Source organism: Seriola lalandi, unplaced genomic scaffold (assembly GCF_002814215.2).
Source record: "Seriola lalandi dorsalis isolate HSWRI2012SDOR001 ecotype SW California unplaced genomic scaffold, Sedor1 jcf7180002054688, whole genome shotgun sequence".
Lineage (NCBI taxonomy): Eukaryota > Metazoa > Chordata > Actinopteri > Carangiformes > Carangidae > Seriola > Seriola lalandi.
Genome location: NW_019525241.1, coordinates 1,651,422 through 1,669,990, shown reverse-complemented (window position 1 = coordinate 1,669,990; position 18,569 = coordinate 1,651,422). Strand labels below are relative to the sequence as shown.

The window sequence follows — 18,569 nt, the reverse complement described above, 5'->3', positions numbered from 1 at the left end:
AAGACATGTTGCCTCTTGTTTTATTAAAAAAAACAACACAGAATATGAGATATTTCCCACATAATACATGATGGAGGGATGTGACATTGTTTTATATCAGAGTCTTTTATATCAAGACATTTCTCAAAACCAGAGTATGATCAGGGTGACTTTTGAACACTGGAAATAAATCATGTACTCATCCCGGCAGTAGCCCCCGTGGCACTCAAAATTTCCCTGGAATTTTCTAGTATTATTATTATTATTACTATTAGCTTTTTTCAAAATATTATGACATCAAAGAAAAGCTAAAGGGGTTGCCAAACACATTAGGATTCATCGTCTGGGGGCCAAGAATATGTAAAGCTAATTCCATAGAAAATCTTTCTTTTGAGATTATGGACAACATTATTAGTCAAAGAGAAACTCACAGTTGAACTTAAAGAAATGAGCTCACCAACATCTATAGATGTCCTATGGGGATCATGAATTTCATAGAAAAAATGGCTTCTGCGATCCGTTATGGACTCACAGGATGGACCGACACACCAAACTCCATAGGAATCATCCTCCGGGGAGCATGAATGTTTGTATCCGTGTCATTCCAATAGAGATGGAAGTGTTGGACATACTGACAAACAGGCGGACAGACTGACAATACCATGATAACCATGACAACAAGGACGTTCACGGTAAAACTCCAGAACAAGAAACTGTCACGATCATCTATCTGACAGCGAGCCCCACACATTTAATCCCCCAGAATGCTTCAGGGCGACTTAAATGCCACATCCCACCTCTCATCAATTTGCTTTTTGTCACTTTGACTTGAGTCCACTGACCATCCGCTCTAACTGGTTACACCCCCGGCCCCTCAGCTCAGACTGCCATGAATAATGAAATCCATGTTCGACTGTTCGCTGCTCCCCAGGGAGACGCACACTGGTCTCTTTTAACTTGTCAGAGATCAACAGTGAATTGGTGCGGGGGGTGAGGAGGAATTTTGTAAGAGCCTGGTAATATTATAATAATAATCAAAAAAATTGTTGCCAAGTGATTTTTTTAATCAATCAACTAATGGATAAATGGACCTTCAGCCCTAATATCCACATATAAAATGATGCATTTAGTTGTTAAGTTTCTGTTTTCTGTCTGACGCTGCTCCACATTATTCTATTACTTTGCAGCAGTGGACAGTCTGGGCATCCTTGCCCCTCACCACCAATTTCCCACACTTCCAAAAGTAAATACACATGAACTATATTTTTATTCAAACCATGAGGTCGTATTTACAAGAGGATGGTACATGAACATTATCGAGACACGCTTCTATCAAATCACAGTCAGACGTCTAGTATTATTTCATCCTTTGGATATGTAAAGGGGCAAACAGGAATGACGCCACTGCGTTTCTTTCACTAATTCGTCAACATCTCTGCCAGGTTTTGATGTGTAAATTCACGGAGCAGCCAATCGGAGCATGTGATGGATTTAACAGATTCACAGTGAGGATCAGGAAGGAGCTGCTGTCTTCATCAATAACAAGATTTTTAAATATAGAAAAACACACTCCGACACTCGCTGTACATCAGCAGAGTGTGGGGTGGTATTATGTGGGTCCTCCCCGTTATTATTGAGCAAAGCCAGTGATTACTGCAGAGCCACAGTCCTGTTTGATGTTACATTTTAAGCACCTCTCTAATATTTCCTTTATACTGTGCTGTTCCACTTATCAGCATTCAATTAGAGGTTACTATCTGGGTGGAGTGCAGTCTGGAAATATTGAACATGTAATATGATTTGACACAACGGCCACATCCTTTCTGTTGCCTCTCACAGTGAGCCACAACAAGCTCTTTAAAAAAGACCAGACAGGATGAAGGATTATTGAAAGATCATAAATGTGTGGATTCTTCTCGACCTGTTGCTGTGTCCGTGTCTCTGCTGCTCGTGCTTCCTTAATAAACTCCTCTCACCGATGTTTGCCACCCGGTCAGCAGTAACAGAGCGTTACAGGGTTCCCATGTGGATATTTACTGCAGAGAGAACTCAGAGGCGAAGCCGTTAAGGATTTAATAGCTTCAAATGCGCTCAGGCGCAGTGAGGAAGCAGCTTATAGGGTGTTGAGAAAGTGGGGAAGGTGCCAGCGGTGTAAAGGTAGTGATTTTCAGCATTTCAGCAGACAGCTCCTGATCTGTCCAATGGGATCAAGTTGTTACTAAGAGGACGGAGCTGGCAGTCAGCGGCTCCTTGACTGTTTGTTTTAATTCTCTGTTTTCTAGCAATTTTCTATCATTTAACTTAAGCCCTGCCGGTTTGCTGTGTAAGAGCTTTTCGTGGTGGTCGACACATGAGCATCAACTCCAGGGGGAAGCCTCTTCACTCACTGAGGACAGGCTGTTCAGCTGGAAGGCAGACTGCATTTCCTGTTTTGGTGTCATTCCTCTGACAGTGAGCATCTGCCTCTCTGAAAATGCCTTTGGGCAAAACACAGAATCCCCAAACTCCAGTATAAAAGATTTGCCTGATAACATCCTGAATTTTTATTATTGTCAGCAAATATCAAGTAAAAATCAAAACCAAGACCGAGCTGATTCTACAGGTGCTGCCTGTGTAACAGAGTCTGATGTATCTTATGTCTTATCTTATGTGAGCCACACCATCATTACTATTACTTGCACATTTCTTATTTTTCATACTGTAACTATTGCACATTCCCCCATTCATATTACACCTTGTATGGTGACATGATACTCACAAGTGTATTTATCCACAGCTGAAAATAGTCTGCAGCAAATGCAGTACTTTTAAAAACTACAGTGCCCAGATTTAAAATGAAATTAAAGCTGCTGTAATCCATATTTTCTTATTAACAATGGGTTAAATGGTTGATGTAAGAGGTGTCACTTGCAGTGACAAATCCAAATGGAATTGACTTTGCAGTTCCCCACAGCTCTCTTATATTTGCCAGGCGGGCCAGAAACACGACTTCAGATGAATACCAATGTTGTGTCTGCTGGATGTGTATATAAGCAACACGTTAGCCACAACAACACAAACAAAATAAATATTTCTTCTAAATATCATTATCAGATCTTTTTTACAGACATCTTAATGAATATGAATCATATCTGTTAATGCCAACCTCCCTTTTCAGTTTTTATCTTTCCTGTTACGGGTGTTAATATAAACTCTGGACAGTCCAATCCTGCAATCCAAAATTTCTACATAATATATTACTGTTTTCTATTTTTTTATGTATTTTTCTATATATTAGTTTTTATGATAATTCCCTTTTGGCTGACTTATGTGACTCATCATTTCTATTTGTGTTTATACGACATTGGCCTTTGTGTTTGAAGTTGTTGTGTCCTCTCTACAGAGGCGTGCTCTGTCTCTTATATGGGAGGATCAGAGAGTGTCATCCAGCTCTGCTCTGATTGGTCCACCCTGAGAGCAGTTTGACTCAATCATGCAGATAACAATCAGCTGGGTGATGAATGTTTGTGCCTGTATTATGGTCTGTTCTGCTTTGTGATGGTGACCTGACAGTGTCTGATGAAGATCTCTGGCAGATTGAAACCTCGCTGTATGAAAATAGCTGGGAGCCGTTGGCACGGTGGGTGGATCTTTGGTCTGACTCTGGCCTTAAGTTTGATTTTTGATGCAGCACCTGTGAAAGTATTTTTGGATGTGCGTGTTTGTCTTTGGGAACACGTCGTATTGAGAGATGGACCAACGCATTGTTGGTTGTATGGGTTTTGGAGACAATAACAAACCTTACTCTTTAAGGCTGTTGAACGTACTCTTTCAATTCATACAAAAAGGGATAAAAAAATCCAAACTGGGGTTCGCCACATATCCTGCAGTGACGCCTAAAAGATGTTGCAGTAACTTCCAGCATGAATGAATGATCGCCAGCTGGTGTTTGAGGGACTCAGGAGACTAGAGAACTCAGTCCTGCTCCATCGCCTCTGTCATGTAGGTACAGACCTCTGGCTTCTCTTTGGAGGAAGACAAGAGGAAGGAGAATTCCCCTTTTTGAGAATCGGTTGAGTATTGGACAAAGAAATGTACTTACACTCCTGCTAGAACAGCTATGATCAGCACTGCTACTGACTACTGCTCAGGTCAGATCTCAGCTACAGATCTCTTCATACAAAGACTTCCTGATGGTGATTGTCTGACTGCGTTAACTTGTCAAGATGAAACATTCACCCCACATGCTTTTCCCCCCTGCTGCAGGCTTATTAGACCCTCCTCCCCCTTTAACTACAAAAACATCACCGCAAACACCGGGCACATCTGCCTGAGATGTGACACTTCAATAAGAAATGCACTTTCATCTCATCCAAGCTCCATTTACTATGAGAGCGGCCTAGTTTTAATCAGGTTTAAGGGTTTCTTCTCCCCTCTACTAGCATCTGTGATAGCTAGTCTGTTTGAATGTCTTTTCTCTGCCATGCTGCGTTGTAGCATGGGAGCTGTTCGTCCCAGCGGGCTCTATCTGCTTTACAAAGAAAAGAGCTGTGAAGCACTCCTCCAACTTTGCATCATCACTGCTGTGTCACTAAATTGTTTGGCAGCAGTTTTTGTCCCACCCTGACTGGGTAACTTAATCTTATGCAAATCAGCTTTTAGCAGATTCATGGCTGGTATAAAAACCTCCTGAGTGCACCCGTTCACTTTAACAGTATATCAGCTTTTTTTTTTTTTAGCACTGGCAGCTGAATGTTTTCCAGGTCTCACTCTTTTCACCTCAGATCTGAAGTAGTGTGAACATGAGGAAGTGGAGAAGCATCACATTTTTAACAACTTTAACTACATATACTGTAGCTTGTTGAACACTCAAACTGGAATTGTCCCGAGTTATTGTGATTATTTTTCCATTAAATTTTCTAATTGTAGGAATGGTCTCAAATCCACAAATAAACATTTTGGGCCCTATCTTACACCCGGTGCTAGTTTCAGGCCAACACAGTCGTTATTTTCCCATCCTGCACCCGCACTGTTTTAACACTTGCGCCCATCTGTGCGCCCATGGGCGTGTTGGTCTTAAAATGAGGTTTGGTCAGGTGGATTGTTATCTTGAATTGAAACTCTTCCTTGATGTTGCTGTGTGCGTCAGGACTGGGCTCGCTAATCTGTGTTGTTATAAGAGTAATCCACTAAGGTCCAAGTGCAGCTGGCTTTTATAGGGAATGGGAGATGGCACTCTGATTGGTCTATTGCATGTGACACCCAAAAAACTCCCTGGATTCATAAAGAGACTAAGTACAACTCTTTTGAACCATGCACCTGGTGCAGCGACCATTTTTTGACATGGATATGGATGCGTCATAAATGAATTTGCGCCATGTGTTTTAGACTGACTGTTAAAGTAGAGACTTTCAGTGTTACTTTTCCTGCATTCATTTTTTTTTTTTTTTTTTTTTTTTTTTTTGCCACTTGGGGGCAGTGCAAAAAGCTGTGACCACAGCATTGACTTATTATCATCTTATAAAGTTCAACACACAGCTGCCTTTTTACACATACAGCAAATAAAAAGCAATATTAGCATTTACTTGGAGTCCAGTTTTTGTCCACCTAACAAATAAGTTCAGTTTTCACTCTCTGTTTAGCTCTGTTTTAGTTTCCATTAAGACATAATGATGTGCAAAATAAATCATATTGTGATTATTTTGGCAGATATTGTGATTGCGATATGAGTCACGATTTCAGTTGGAATTATGCATTTCATTTTCACTGTATTTTTTTGTTTTACATGAGGATGATGTAATTTTTGTTGGGGTTTGTACCAAACAAGCATGTTTCCTTACGTCTGGAGAATATGATTTGTAGGGCGGAGCGTCTCTATAGCACCACAACTCTTATGGTTCTAACAATGTACAACAATGACACATTTTACCTTTATCAAAAATATAGCAGCTCCTGCGATTTGGATATTGCAGTTAGCCACATTGTGATTTCAGTTATATTTTGATGACTCCTGAGGAAAATATCTGGCTCTCTGCTACAGTAAATGTTCAACTCTGTGCTGCTAACGTTGTCTGTTTGATATGGGTTCATGAGAACCTTTTTGTTTTTGCTTAAAACAGCTGGAAACAGGGTTACTTGTGAAATTGAATTAAAATATTAAAGTGGATGCCAAAAGGAAAATCCTGCAGACGCTAAAAGAGGAATTGCGGAGCTGAGGGATAATTCTCTGCGGGTGACACCTTTTTACATTTCATGTAGTCTTTTAATCATCGGTAATATAAAAATATTGATTAGTGCAGCTTTAATATGACAATTTTATTAATTATCTGGGATAAATAATCAGATATGAAGTGATTTTGAACAGGTCCGTTCTCATTTCCTTTGTCTTCTGTGCAGAATTTCAGGCGTTCTTCCCCCTCACCTCCTCTGGCCTGACAGACCCACCAGCCCATCACCATGAACTACCTTCGCCGCCGCCTATCAGACAGCAGCTTTGTGGCCAACCTCCCCAACGGCTACATGATGGATCTGCAGAGGCCGACCCCTCCAGGTTCGTCAACTTCCTCTCCCGCCTCCCCGGCTACAGAGAGGCGGAACCCCGCGAATGTCCCGAACCAGACCCAGGGCACAGTCTCAGGCTCTGGCTCGGGCTCAGGCTCAGGCTCTGGCTCTGGCTCAGGCTCAGCCCCAGCCTCAGGCCCAGCTTCAGGCACAGGGAGCTTCCTCAGCTCCTTCTCCAGTGTGGTGAAGAGCGCTCAGATGGCCCAGAACGTCGCCGCCGCTGCACACGCTAAAGCAGCAGCTGCATCAGCTGAAGGTGCCTCTGCAGGAAGCAGTCAGCCAGCCAAGCCTGTCATACGCAAGCCCAAGATCCTGCTGGTGATTGATGATCAGCACACGGACTGGTGAGTGGAAGTTTCATGGTGTTAGCATGTGTGTGGGAGGGTAGTGGAGCTGCATGTTTTTCTGAACTCTGCTGCTCAGGTCAAGAAATAAAAGCACTGTTGTTTTTAAAAGACTTCCGTGAGCTGAATGACGGAGGGTTTGTTTCACACCAGTTCCTCGTTCAACACATGAAGAACTGAACTGTGAGCTATTTGTTTTTGAGGGTCCCGGTGCCAGATTTGTTCCAGTTCATTTAAAGTTTAGCTCCCTTGGAAATTTCCACAATGGATCACAAAAACCAGTCAGCGTCTTAGCTCACTCGTCATCTTTACTGACTGGAAGTAATGTCGCTGCGGTTCTGCTACAGGAAGCAGTCTAGTATCTAGAAAATAAAAGATGACAGTGCGACCTTTTACTTCTATAAAACACTTTATCTCAAGGCTTTCTTTAGATGATAGCTATTAGAGAAGGAAATGACATCTATATATACATGTAATGATGATAATAATTATTTATAGAGCACCTTAAAAAATGGAGTACACAACAACAACAACAACAGCAATATAACAACAGAAAAGCCAGAGAAAAACTGGACAGAAATTAGGTAAAGTTGAGAGAAAAGATATGCAATATACTTATACTTACTCTATATATCTAACTAATATGTTGTTTTCATGTCATTAAAACATTGGTTTTACATTTTTGGAAATACACGTATTTACTTTTTGGGTGAGAGTTAGATGAAAAGATAAATACCTGTCTCTTATACACATCTGGTAAAGTTGAGAGAAAAGATATGCAATATACTTATACTTACTCTATATATCTAACTAATATGTTGTTTTCATGTCATTAAAACATTGGTTTTACATTTTTGGAAATACACGTATTTCTTATTTGCAGATACCACGTCTTAATGGTAATTATTTAGCTGGAGCCAACAGCCAGTTAGCTTAGCTTAGCATAAAGGCTAGAATCAGGGAAACAGCTAGCCCGGCTCTGTCTAAAGTTAAAAAATATGCCTACCAACACTTTTAAATATCATTAACACAGATGTTAAATTGTGTTAGTTTAATTCATACACAAATAGAAATGTAAAAAAAGGACAATTTATGATTTACGGAGAGTTACGTTTTGGAGATGCTGCATTCACCTAAACAAAAGTGCCAGGCAGAAGGATAAACTTTTATTTATCAAGAAACACTGTAGTTACAGCACGTAACTCCCCTTTAGCTCCTGATGGAGCCAGTTTAGCTGATTTCCCCGATTTCCAGTCTTTATCCTCAGCTAGGCTAACCATCTCCTGGCTAGTTAGGCTAACCGTCTCCTGGCTAGTTAGGCTAACCATCTCCTGGCTAGTTAGGCTAACCATCTCCTGGCTAGTTAGGCTAACCGTCTCCCGGCTAGTTAGGCTAACCGTCTCCTGGCTCCAGCTCCATATATAGACATATTGCCTACAATCTTCTCATCTGACTCTCACCAAGAAAGCAAGCAAAAACTTTGAAGTTATGCTTTTAACACTACAAGTCAGTACGCTAGCTAGCCAATGAAATTTGTAAAAAAAAACAAAAATGTGTGCCCGCGGTGTGAAAAGTTCGATTCCCATACATATTTTGTGGCTTAAGTTTCTGCTTTTTTTTTTTAGCTCCAGTTAAATCGAAAACATTCTTCAGTGAGCCACCCTTTTTTTTTTTTTAATAATCACAGACTTGTATGTCCTTGGCTTGAGCAGGCTTATACCACAGATCTATGTGCTGGAATAAAAATTGTCATGGTAACAAGGTAAGAGGAAGGTCCTTTACTTTGGAGATGACATCAAAATAAATGAACTTTAATGAGAAGAGATGAGTTCATCTTTCACCCACAGCACATAACCTACATGGTAGAAGCTGATATCAGCTGCCTTCTGCTGCAGCCGAATTGATTTCCAGAGCTGCAGTCGAGACATGCAGCGCCCAGTTTATCATGTTCATCTTTTTGAGTCAATAAACCACTCTTCCGTTTCATGAGCTGTTATTCTGTTGCCTGACATTTGCTGGTAAATGGACCTCAGTGAAGCTGTTATTGGCTCTTTCCAGCCCTTTGAATTTATCCACAGAATTAGCTGGGATCATTATGTGCCGAAGCATCTGTATCCGTAGCTCTGTGGGGAGATCACGCCGAGGTCTAAAAATGATCTCTAAATTAAAGTGCCCCGCTGACGGCCGTGTCAAAAGCACCAAAATTGCTCTCAGTTTTCTGAAACGGCTGGCAGCTTCTTTTCTTTAAGCTGGTTGGCTGAAATCCCAAACAGGCCTGTTCAGCTTCACGTCCTGGTGTTTGTGACGTGAGTCGTCGGGGGACCATCCAGCCTCTGAGGCTCTCTCTCTCTCTCTGAGGGACCGTCCCCACCCTAGAGAGAACAGCAGGGGTTGTTATTCACCTAAACAAAGTCGGTTGCTCACATTACGAGAGGATAATGGAGGCTTTGACAGGTGGTCGGTTGCTTTTTGTGAATGAACTAGAGGGAAAGTCATTTTTGTTTGTGTATCAACAGCATCACCTGCACAACGTAATGCAATCTAGTGTAAGTCCCTCAAATCAGTCCCACCTTTGTGGACTGTTTGTTTTGTTTTTGTTCAGACCGTGACTTAACATTACCACAAAATTGAATCAGCACCTTTTGAGGTCATAGTTTGTGTTGCTGTTGTATTGGATTACATTAAATTGTATCTGGAGCTTCGGTGAGCAGAGTTTGACACTAGAAATCTGTTCTCACGTTCATCTGAAGGGTGAAAGTGTCTCAGTGCTCACCTTGAAGGATAACAACCTCATATTCCCATGTTCTTTTAGTGTAAATGATTAATAGGGACAAAAATCTTTGCAATCAGTCCACTACTGAACAAGAACGGTAGACCTGGCAACTGCAAAACAGCGGCTGGAATGTAATAAACATCAAAGTCAAAGACAGATTAACAGATTTTAAAGCAGCACGTTTACTTTTCTCCACACCACACTTCCTGTCTCTAAGTCACATGTCACTAAATTAACCAATCTTATTTAAAAAAAAATACAAAAATGTAAAATTGTAAACATAAATAGTTAACTGTATAGACATTGTTGATATATTCCTAGTAAATGAACTCAAATATACGGTATGACTTAACATGTAAACCTTACTATCACTATTCAAAGAAGAGTATTTTTAAATGTCTTAAAACATGTCTTGAGGGAGGGTAAAGATGTGCCTGTTGGAAAACCTTTCTGGATGCAAAGCAAGTGACAAATGTAGAAATGATTGATTCCTGAAAGACTGTGTGGACATATCTGTGGAAACAGCTGAGTTTATATCACACCACTGATGGATCATTTCACTTTCAGTTGTTCAGTTTCTTAGGAAAAATGGGATTTGAATGTGAGATGGAGTTTATGTTTGTTCTGCAGTGAATGTTTGTACAGAGCAAAAATCTTCGGTCAACCTTTTTGGGTCTGTGTGGGTGGGAATCCAGAGAATCTCATATTTTAATGGCCATTGAATATAAAACCAAGAAAAACTTAGTTTAACATTTATATATACATTTGTATTTAAAAAATATATTTTTAGATGAGATTAAGTTGGTTTGGATTTGAGTTGTAACTCAGACAGTTCCATTTTTGTCCACGCAGTGGCACTGTAGTTCAGTCAAAGCTGCACAGAGAAATATTTGTCAGTTCTCTTCATGCCTTGTTGTTTGTGTGTAGAAGTGAAGGGCTGTGACCAGCAGATGGGGATGTCTGACAGCCTTAAAGTGTTTCGGTTTACAGATGTTCTGTAATCAGCAGCAGATCTTCTCAGTCAGAGCAGGACGTCTACCACTTACACAGACTGAAATACTCTGCTTCACACTGAAGTGATTCTGATGAAAGTGGATGTTAATCTCCATCAGTCCACATTTTCAGGGTTGAGCTTGAAGTGGAGTCATGCTCTTGGTTCATATTAAAGGTCCCATATTGTATAAAGGTAGATGTCCATATCTTTTTGATTATAAAGCAGGTCAGGGTTCTATATTAATACTGTGAAAGTATCAAAGCCTCAGTCCACAGAGAAATGCACACAGCCTGTATTCAGGAACTGAGCCTTAAAACCAGCCGTCAGGACTTCTGGAACTTTGTGATGTCACAACAACCTGATATCTGCTTTATTTTTATATATCACTAAAAAAACAGTCAGCCAATCAGAAGAGAGGCTCAGAGCCTCCTCTCTTCTGATTGGCTCACCGACCTGTTGTTACTAGAGCTCCAGAGAGAAGCCTGAGAGAGGAGATGTAAAACTACACTTAGATGGTTTTTGGTTCTTAAAACCACAAATATATCATCCATGGATCAACACTTCAAATAAAACACATTAAAAATGTAAAATACGGGACCTTAAAGATGAACCTTCACACTGGAAGAAACCAATCCAAACTAAAGAGTAAAATCCTCCCTGAAATCAGACTGAGCTGCACGCACTCATCTTTAGTTTCCAGGACCTGGAACGTGACTTCTGGACCGGTGGAGATGAAATAGACAGTCGATATGTCAGTTAGTTGTTGTCATTTGGCTTGTTCATCAACACGGTCAACAGCAGCAGCAGTGGCTTTGACTGACGGTTCATGGAGGCAGTATAAGGTGCTGTAACTGCATCACACATCATGAGTCATGACTCAGTCAAATCTGTACACACAGACATGATACACACATTTTTTTGGATTAAGCGTGGCTTATACTTTCCACGGATGACACTATTGCTGGTATACATTACAAATAATTGTCCATGAAACTGCTTAGAATCACAATTTTTCTTCAGTATCACAGTCATCCAGTGATAGTCATCTGAGCGTCCATTGGGACACTGCCAAGTTGCCACAACATAAACAAACACAGTTACAGTTGTCTCGATTCGTCTCAAGTCCTCAAACTCTAAAGGCTTATGGTCAGTTATAGCCCTCATACTTTGTCTTCTAAAGCCTGGCTGAGTGAGAGAGGGAGGACTTTTAGGCTATCAGTGGGTTTTTTTTTTTTTTGGAATCAAATGAGAGGAACACTTGGATGTCTCTTTACAGCAGTGTGTGAAATAGGCCTCTCAGTCAGATTGTGCAGTTTTATTTCTAGATCTACCCTTTCTGTCGTATTAGCTTTGAGCTGCTGCTGCTGCTGCTGCGGTTGCTGTTAGAGATAAGACTGCGAACACGCTGAACTCAAAACTCTCATAAATGTCCTGATGTCTGTCTCAAGATCATTTTAAAAAGCTCACAAAGTGACTCTAAACCCGAGACCTTTCTCTGATGGTTAATTAGAGTATAATATAGAAATGTCAAATGCCTCAGAGGACACTTCGAAAGCTGCAGGTAGCTTGAACGGTTAATGCTCTGCCCCCTGAGACAAGGTCAACTTGTGAAAAAGACCAAATATTTGTCTGCTGCTTTGGCAACGTGTCTGTGTCGTTGACTGTAAAGACAATGTGAAACCTGCTTTTGGGCGACTTAGTCCTCTCGCTGTTGTTGATCCAGGGACATTAGGAAATAGGTGTACTAGGTGTACAGTCTGCTGCTCTGCTGGTGAAACCCCGCCGACCAAATGTGTTCTTTATTTTATGGCCCTGTAGCGACTCCAGATGTAATCTTGTTCTTATTTCTTAAGCCACCATGTGGTCTGCAAGTCTTCCAGGGAGTTTCTCTTTAAACAGATGTGTTGTGTTTTTCATGCATTTCCATAAATCAACATTGATCTTATCCCATCTGCAGTCACCAGTTTAACTCGGGCCACAGCAGCCAAGAAAACAGTTTTATCTGGAGGAAAAACTGAGTCAGGTTCAGTCGCAGCACAGCGGCGTTGTAACCATCCGCCAACACCTCTCAGCACTAAAGGAAACCACACAGCTTCAGTCCGAGTGTTCAAAAAGAGAGACACGTGATCAGCTCAGGGAAGGAAACACTTGAATGTGCTTGTAGCTGTTCTGACGGCCACACTTGAAGGTGGAGTGAGAAGTCTGCTGTGACAGGGACGAGATGCAGTGATGTTTAAATGTGGGGTTAATGGTGCACATGTTCTCACAGTTTCTACTGGAAGGGACTCATAGTGTTGAAGCATACTGGTGGATTAGCAGTGTCCCTTCACCTTGCTGGTTCCTGTTTTAACATGGCTCTGATAAGTCCTGGTCTACTGTTTGTTAAATATGATGCCAGGTTTCATGCAGAACTTTTTAACTGCATTCAAGCATTAATTTGTAACGGACAGTTTGTTGATGATCTGTTGTATGACACTTATGACTCTGGACTAATAAAATAAGGATGCACTCCAAAATAAGTCTTTTATGAAAGTACAAGATGTTTTTGAGAAATAAGAAAATCAAAGTAATTGTCTGGAACCTTTGCGATGATGCAGGACAGGAGGTTACTCATCAGATTGAGCAGTCTCTCTGAATTCGAAGGCCAGTGAACATATCAATGTGGTAGAGGAGGGTGTCCGTCCATCCATCGCTGCCTGCCTTGGGGTTGAATTTCCTCCTGAGCATTCCATCAGAGAGGCTGAGGTCTCTGGGGAAACGGTGCTCTGTCCTGACAGGCTTGGCCTCCAGCAATGACTGATGCACAATAGCAGTACACAGCACTGAGGCAAAGACTCCGAGAGCATCACCGTCACCACCAACAATCCCTCCTTTTCTGCCTCTCTGTCTCTATGTCTCGCCGCCCTCCTCCTCTCTCTCTCAGGCTGACACGTAAGACGTTTTGCCAAGAAACTGTCCGTCTGTTTGCAGTGTGTTCTGAACGATATGAGCATCCGATTGCTCAATTTAGCCCCTCTCTGGCAAAGTGTTTACGTCTTCATGTACGCTGAGATCCTCTGCTCGCTCTGAACCACATGAAGAGGGTTTTAATTTCATGTTTTGTCAAAAGAAAAAGAAGGGAGTCCACATGCTGAACATCTCAAGCGTAAAAAGAAGTAGTACATCATCTTGTGGCATTTATTAATCCATGCTTTGCTTCATGGAACTGCAAAAGTGCAAATACCAACATCACAAAGTACCGCAATATTTACTCAGAGCTTACTTAAAAGGTTAAGACAGTTCGGTACAACTCCAGGACAATTTAGTCCCACTGTCTCCAGACATGTCTGGTGATCAGATTAGAGTGTCTGGAGATCCATAAACCATGACATCCCAGACATCTCTGGTCAGGTTTTGATGAAACCAAGAGGGATGGTGCAGTGTCACACCAGAATGTAGAAAAATCAATTTCCCTGCCTTCACAGGGGTCCTGTAATTGAATGACACCATTTCCAGCCTCTACCACTGCAGGAACTTTGACAGAAACTGTGAGAGAGGGTATACAGTGCTGAAGCTATACTTTCGGTGTTTGAATTGAGTGTGGACGGAAACATTGTGTTTTTGGTTAAAAGAACTACTTCATTAAGTTTAGGAGGCAATTATTGTGACAGCAGGAATTATAATGCTGTGGTTTATGTATGGAATAGTCATGTTTAAAAGAAAAAAAAAAAAAATATATATATATGTTGACTGTCAGTGGGGGACAGGAAGGATTCAGAGGTTCATGCTATCATGCAGATGACATGATCCCTCACTGGCTTCCCTCCCACAAGCACTGGTGTGGTTCTAACAAATTACAATTTGATCCAAAGACAACACTATAAATGAAGTGTTACATTTTCAGTTTAAAAGCTTACAGTGCAAGTTAATGTGTCTCTAAATTGTGGTTGCGCCAAATGGTTTAATAGATTAGTGCTACAAATACAAGCAAAAGTTAAAGTGACCGTTATAAATATTTTTTATATTAACAATTGATCACATGACTACTTTAGTGTGAAAGGAATTGCTTGTAGTAACAAACCCACAGAAAAATACCACTTGAGAATCATCAGCCCACAGAGAAGCAGCTGACTGTCAATGTTAACATTCGGTCTGTGAATGTAGAAGTTTTTAGCAGCTAAAGAGACTTCCATCAGAATTTGGTGGAGACCAAAAATAGAGTTGAAAGGAGAGTGAATATTATTTGTTAGATGGACATAAGGCGCCAAGTTTGCTCTACAAACTTAAAAGGTAATCATTACACGAGTGTTGTGTTTACACTTTGTTTTTGTTGCCCACGAGTGGCCGAAACTTGGTTTTGATCCATTGACAGTTTATGGTTTTGACAAGCAACAACTACACTATCAGTCCGGTTATAATCCTAATACTTTTCCTAATACTAATAAGAAACTTGCACTGTTCATAGTAGCAAACATGAGCTAAACCAACACAAGAAAAATGTAATCTTCATGTAAAAATATGCGGCTGGTATCTCCTCTGTAAACACTGCAGTGTTAGCATAACATCAGGTTTAGCGGAGTGGATACAAATAGGAGCAGGAGGGACAATTGGTTGTGTCTATATACATGACTCATACGCTTTCTATTAGCGGCACAAAAAAGAAAGAACTTATTCTCATGGTAAAAGAAAAAAAAGAAAAGAGGAATTCAGCTCCATGCTGTTTATATAGTGGGTGTGTGCACGACTGGAAGAAGCCCAGAACTCTTTGTGGAGCTGAATGTTTACATTTGAACACATGTAACGCGCTTGTTCAAATCAGAGAGCCCTGTAAATTAAATTGATCTCTCGGAGTGACGACATGTTTTGCAATATCTTGAAATGCATACCAGTCATTTTTAAGCGGTGAGCCTGTGTACCCTGCCTCATGCTCTGTGATGGTGGTGGTCCAGGGTGACAGGGGGCATTGCCTGTCTAGTATGTAGGTCATGCTGAAGATTCATGGCTTCCAAAATTACAGAGAATGAGACAGCAAGGGACCCAAAACTTTAAAGGCCCACAGCTGGGAGATGTTAACTTCCAGATCCTCCTCAGTGACTATAATGAATGTTAATGAAGGGACTGAACAGGACAGATGTAGGGGGATGAAAAACAAATAGGCAGACACAGGGAAGACAAGTGGAGGAGGAAAGAGGCTTTGTTTGTTGATAGGCTCTGAGAAAAACGCTGCGAAAGGAAAATGTGTTTCGGTGTGGGCAGGTCGAGAGGCTCTCTAAATCCCAAACAGCCTGTCCCAGTAACCGAAGGCCGCCAGCATGTACCCTACATCCTCCACTACACACAGCTCTAGCACTGAAGCCCTTGACAGATTGTTAACTGTCCCACGCCTGTCAGGGGTGAGAGTTCAACGCTGAGACCTGTAGATTACTAGGCCACAACATGGCTGTAAACACAAAGGTAAAATGGCTTGAATCTGAAATCAACAAGCTAACTGAGATCTCCATCTTTAAGTATTTAAGTCATTGCCAAGTATGTTTAGTTGTAGAGTTTCTCCATTTTCCCATGAACACTGTTGCATAGTAAGGCTCGAGATTGGTTGGTTGGCCCGCCATTTCAGTCCAGACTCGACAACTATTGGACGGATTGCCATTAAATTTGGTCCCGACATTCATAGTCCCCTCACAATCAACTGTAAAAACTTTGGTGATCCAATAACATTTACTCTAGTGCCATTGTCAGGTCTGATTTTTAATTTCTCCAACACTTTGGTTTGGTGCACTTGTGTTTAGTGATGATTAGCAAATGTCAGAATACATAGATGCTAAATGTAGACAGTGAACATGGAGAGTGTTATATCAGGTAACATTTGCCGGGTTTCCAGTGCAGTTTTGTGTAAAATAGATTGCGATTTTTAAGAAAAGTCGACAAAAATGTACATGCATGCTCACATTAGCATTTAGCATGTAGCACTGCTGTACAGCCTCGCCCTTTAGTCTTGGTAACTGTCTGAACATCAGAGGAGAAGAGCAGCGTATAGAAGACAGTCAAGTCACAGGAAGTTGAATGAGACTGGTTTTGACTCAGCCCTGGTGGGATGGCACGATAGCAAAAGTCCAGTAAAAGAAAAATCAAGTTTAACTGAAACAATGTCAGCTTCCCACTGTGGTTTTTCTGTATACATACTCCATCTTTAAATACCACAGTGAATCCACATATGTCTCTTGGTCTGTCTAAATACTGCAGGTCTGATGGTTAGAGAGATAACTCTTCCAGTAACTACAAGTTCACAGACCGCAAACAAACAAGTGTACCACTGCTAAAAAAGTCGTATTTTCCCCCTTTTGATCGTCACAAAGCTCCTAAACGTCAGAGCAGTGTGAGACACCAGTGTAACTGGAATAGATGTTGTTGTTATTTTTCCGAATACCAGCTAAATTTACCCACCAAGGTACATTTATCTGATTTATTGCTGCAAATGATAACCATGACCTTGCTGTTGCCTCACTCTGTATATTGTTGGGGAGTTTGTGTGAAAATCTAAGACATCAACTTGTTACAAGGCAAACATCCACTAAGATCATTAAGACAGCCTCAGTTTCACCTTGACCACAAACTGATGTCACCGAGAATATGGGAGAGAAAATAAAAAGTATCAGTGAGTTCTCCTTATTAAAAGCACTTTATTTTATTCTTTGCCAAGGGATTCTGTTGACTCGAAGCCCCACAAGGTCAGATTCTGTAATCATGGAAAATATGAGTCATTATTTTGCCCGTTCACAAGGTATTTTGGAAGGTCTGTTGAAATTTCAGCTCTCCTTCCATCAAATAAACAAAAGGGTATTTTAAGGTTGTTTTGACTGTTAGTAGTGTTTGCCGCCCATACACTGTACTGTTGGTACAGGAGAGGAATCCACATGTTGAAGTACATATATGACCTAAAGAGACAAATCAATCTAAGCATTACAGGTGTTTATATTCTACACTCTGTACACTATTCCCTGAAATTTAATTCTCCCTAAATAAAAGATTTTTATAATAAGATTTTTTTTGTCTCATTTTCCCACGCAGGGCCAAGTATTTCCGAGGGAAGAAGCTGAATGGAGAGTACGAGATCCGGGTGGAGCAGGTACAGTAGATTTAACATAAATTCTGTCCAATGAAATATTTGAATTAGTTAGTAGCCAATGCACAGGCTTTCATCAAACAGAATTATTTTTAATAGATTATTTCTAAGGAAAATCTAAAGGTATAATGTGCAACAAGGTGAACCAGTATAAAACAATAATTGCTGTTTCCACCACTGAGTGCATTGTTTTCTATATTGGAACACTTCAGAGTGCATTATCACTTATACCATGCAACTTATACATTTTTTTTTACTATGTTATAAACTATACCACTGGAATGAGTCTCCTCATGAAATCTATTATACACACCCTGAAGATAGACAACTACACTGTAGGAATATTGGCGCCACCCTGACCTTTCATACCCAGTCAGCTACTTGATATGTGGTCATCTATTCAAACCTTTCTTTAAAGCAATGGTTCCAAACTTTTATTCAACTCATGGCTCACTTGAAAATCTCAAAAATGTCGGTGGCCTACATCTGACCCCATAACATTATGGAGGCCAAATATTGCATCCTCAGAGCACTTTTTGGTTTAGTGATAATGATCAAACATTCAGGATTGAACTGAAAACAGAGGAAGCTCAGATTTTCTTTTTTGTTTGACTGAGGAGGAACTTGCCTCTGTTTCCTTTTTATTCTTCTTTTTGCTAACCAGCTATCCATTTTGATACGCAAATTTATACTATGGATGTAATCTGTTAGTGCGCAATCATACTGAGATAACAAACAAGTAAACGATGTGCTCAGTGGTAAGCCAGTGATCAGCCTTCATACAAAAGAAACAATTTTTTTCATTTTAAAACATTTAAAAACATTACATATATATATATA

General features: G+C 40.7%; 1 protein-coding gene across 1 annotated transcript in view; it reads left to right on the top strand.

The window, feature by feature from the left end:
• The window catches only part of syn3 (synapsin III), a 113,098-nt gene that overhangs the window by 6,200 nt on the left and 88,329 nt on the right, over window positions 1-18,569 (top strand). The window contains exons 2-3 of the mRNA XM_023422990.2: window positions 6,355-6,863; window positions 17,675-17,732. Of these exons, the coding sequence (XP_023278758.1) occupies window positions 6,415-6,863; window positions 17,675-17,732 (507 nt within the window). The 5' untranslated portion in view covers window positions 6,355-6,414. The remainder of the gene's footprint in view (window positions 1-6,354; window positions 6,864-17,674; window positions 17,733-18,569) is intronic.